Here is a 1844-nt window from a genome sequence, read left to right as displayed (position 1 = left end):
ATGCCACTCAACAGGAAGATGGAAGAAATGCTGCTGCTGTTTTCCAGGGATCCTAATGTCATTGTGTGTTGAGAGAAGTGGGGAGCTGGATTCCTTCCAAATTCCTAAAATGAATTAAGAAAAAGGAGAAATTAAAAAAAATAAGATTAGAATGGATTAAACTTAGAACTGTATAGCTGCTTCAGAGGTCATTTCCTTCTGGACCCTGGTTCACTCTCAACATTTCTTTAGAGAAATTACTTTCTTTGAAATTGTTTCTCCTTGCTCCTCAGGCTAAGAAGTTTGAGCATCTTCATTATTCCTGTTACTCATACCTAATTTTGCCTACTCACTATGAGAAGACCTTTAATTAAATATTCCTCACATGCCTCTTTTTTTTGCCAGGGTTCTCACTAACATTTTAACCTTTCTTTCAACTTTTCTTTTCTCTTCTCTTACCTTCTTTTGCTATTCCTTTATCTCCTTCCTTCCTTCCTTCCTTCCTTCCTTCCTTCCTTCCTTCCTTCCTTCCTTCCTTCCTTCCTTCCTTCCCTCTCTCTCTCTGTCTCTCTCTCTGTCTGTCTCTCTCTGTCTCTGTCTCTGTCTCTCTCTCTCTCTGTCTTTTTGCTTAACTCCATCACCCACATATAATTGATCAGACACAAATTCTTCACTCACCTTTTTCTCTGGTTTTCTTGCTGTAGAAGCCTAGCTTGGTCCAGATAGCTCATCAGTGCTACTCAGATCACAGAATTCCAGAGAGAACTGGAGAGTGTGTGAATGACTGTAATGTTATTCTTGATGGCTGGAGTGAGAGATCAAAGTTCTGATTCTCACACTAGTCAGTAACCGACATTCCCTAGAAGTCTAGGAATCAATTGTTGTCACCATAGGTGGGAGGAGAGACTGAAGCATCATCAACCATGGCCACAACCCCAATCATAAAGGAAAGTCCATGAGAGTCTACAGAACAAAAGGCAATGATGCTGGTAGGGCTCATTCTTCTACAGATGAAGAAAGGAAGGCTCAGGAGGGGATAGTCACTGGGTAGAGGCTATCTGTCAATTTAAGATTCCTGACTTCCAGAGCAGTGATCTTCCCACTCCTTATTAATAACCCCACTAGAATGTGAGATGCAAGTGGGCAGGGTTTTGCTTTATTCACTTCTGTAAAAGTGCTTAGAATGTGCCCTGGTATACAGTATGTGCTTATCAATTTTTTTTATGTCTGATAATGAGTTAAATTTTATTTAGTTAGCTATTACTAAGTTGGTCCTTATTTTATCTCCTTAAAAGAACTCTGCGAATAAAGTTCTATTAATAGTATGACATTATAGATGAGGACACAGAGAATTAGAGAAAATTAGCATTTCTAAGATCAAAGATATAGTAAATGGCCCAAATGGGATTTGAACTGAGATCTGATTTTTCTCTAGATTCCAGACTCTAAACAACCGTTATACTTTTTTCCCACATTAATGACAACTCATTGTCAGCTAGCAGTATCTAGCATGAAATCAAGGGCTTAGTAGGGACAGGCAAACTATACAGTCATTAACAATATAACTAATAAAACCTAAGGCTGAAAATATTTCTGGCATGAAAATAAAGTAGGGTGATGAGAAAGAATTCTAATACTTGATGAACATCTACTATTTGTCAGACACTCTACCAGGAACATTGCAAAAACAAAAACAAAACAAAAACAAAACGGCGTGAGACCTTAGAAAAGACTTGCAAGTTAATATTATTACCTCAATTTGCAAATGAGAAGAGAGAAGCTTAGAGAATTGGATGATGTGCCTAAAGTCATACAGCCAATCACTGGCAGAGCTGGAATTCAAATAAATCTCTGGAGCTCCTAGG

The 1844-nt window shown here is 38.3% G+C and overlaps 1 protein-coding gene across 1 annotated transcript in view; it reads right to left on the bottom strand.

The window, feature by feature from the left end:
- LOC102898194 (olfactory receptor 51G2) overlaps positions 1-62 on the bottom strand; it is a 931-nt gene extending 869 nt beyond the window's left edge. The window contains 2 exon segments of the mRNA XM_025049472.1: positions 1-2; positions 4-62. The exon segment at positions 1-2 is cut by the window's left edge and continues 869 nt beyond it. Of these exon segments, the coding sequence (XP_024905240.1) occupies positions 1-2; positions 4-62 (61 nt within the window).
- Between the last annotated feature and the right edge of the window lie 1782 nt (positions 63-1844).

Source organism: Pteropus alecto, unplaced genomic scaffold (assembly GCF_000325575.1).
Source record: "Pteropus alecto unplaced genomic scaffold, ASM32557v1 scaffold395, whole genome shotgun sequence".
NCBI lineage: Eukaryota > Metazoa > Chordata > Mammalia > Chiroptera > Pteropodidae > Pteropus > Pteropus alecto.
Note: the sequence above shows the minus strand (reverse complement) of the source record. Positions and strands in the feature narration are given on the sequence as shown.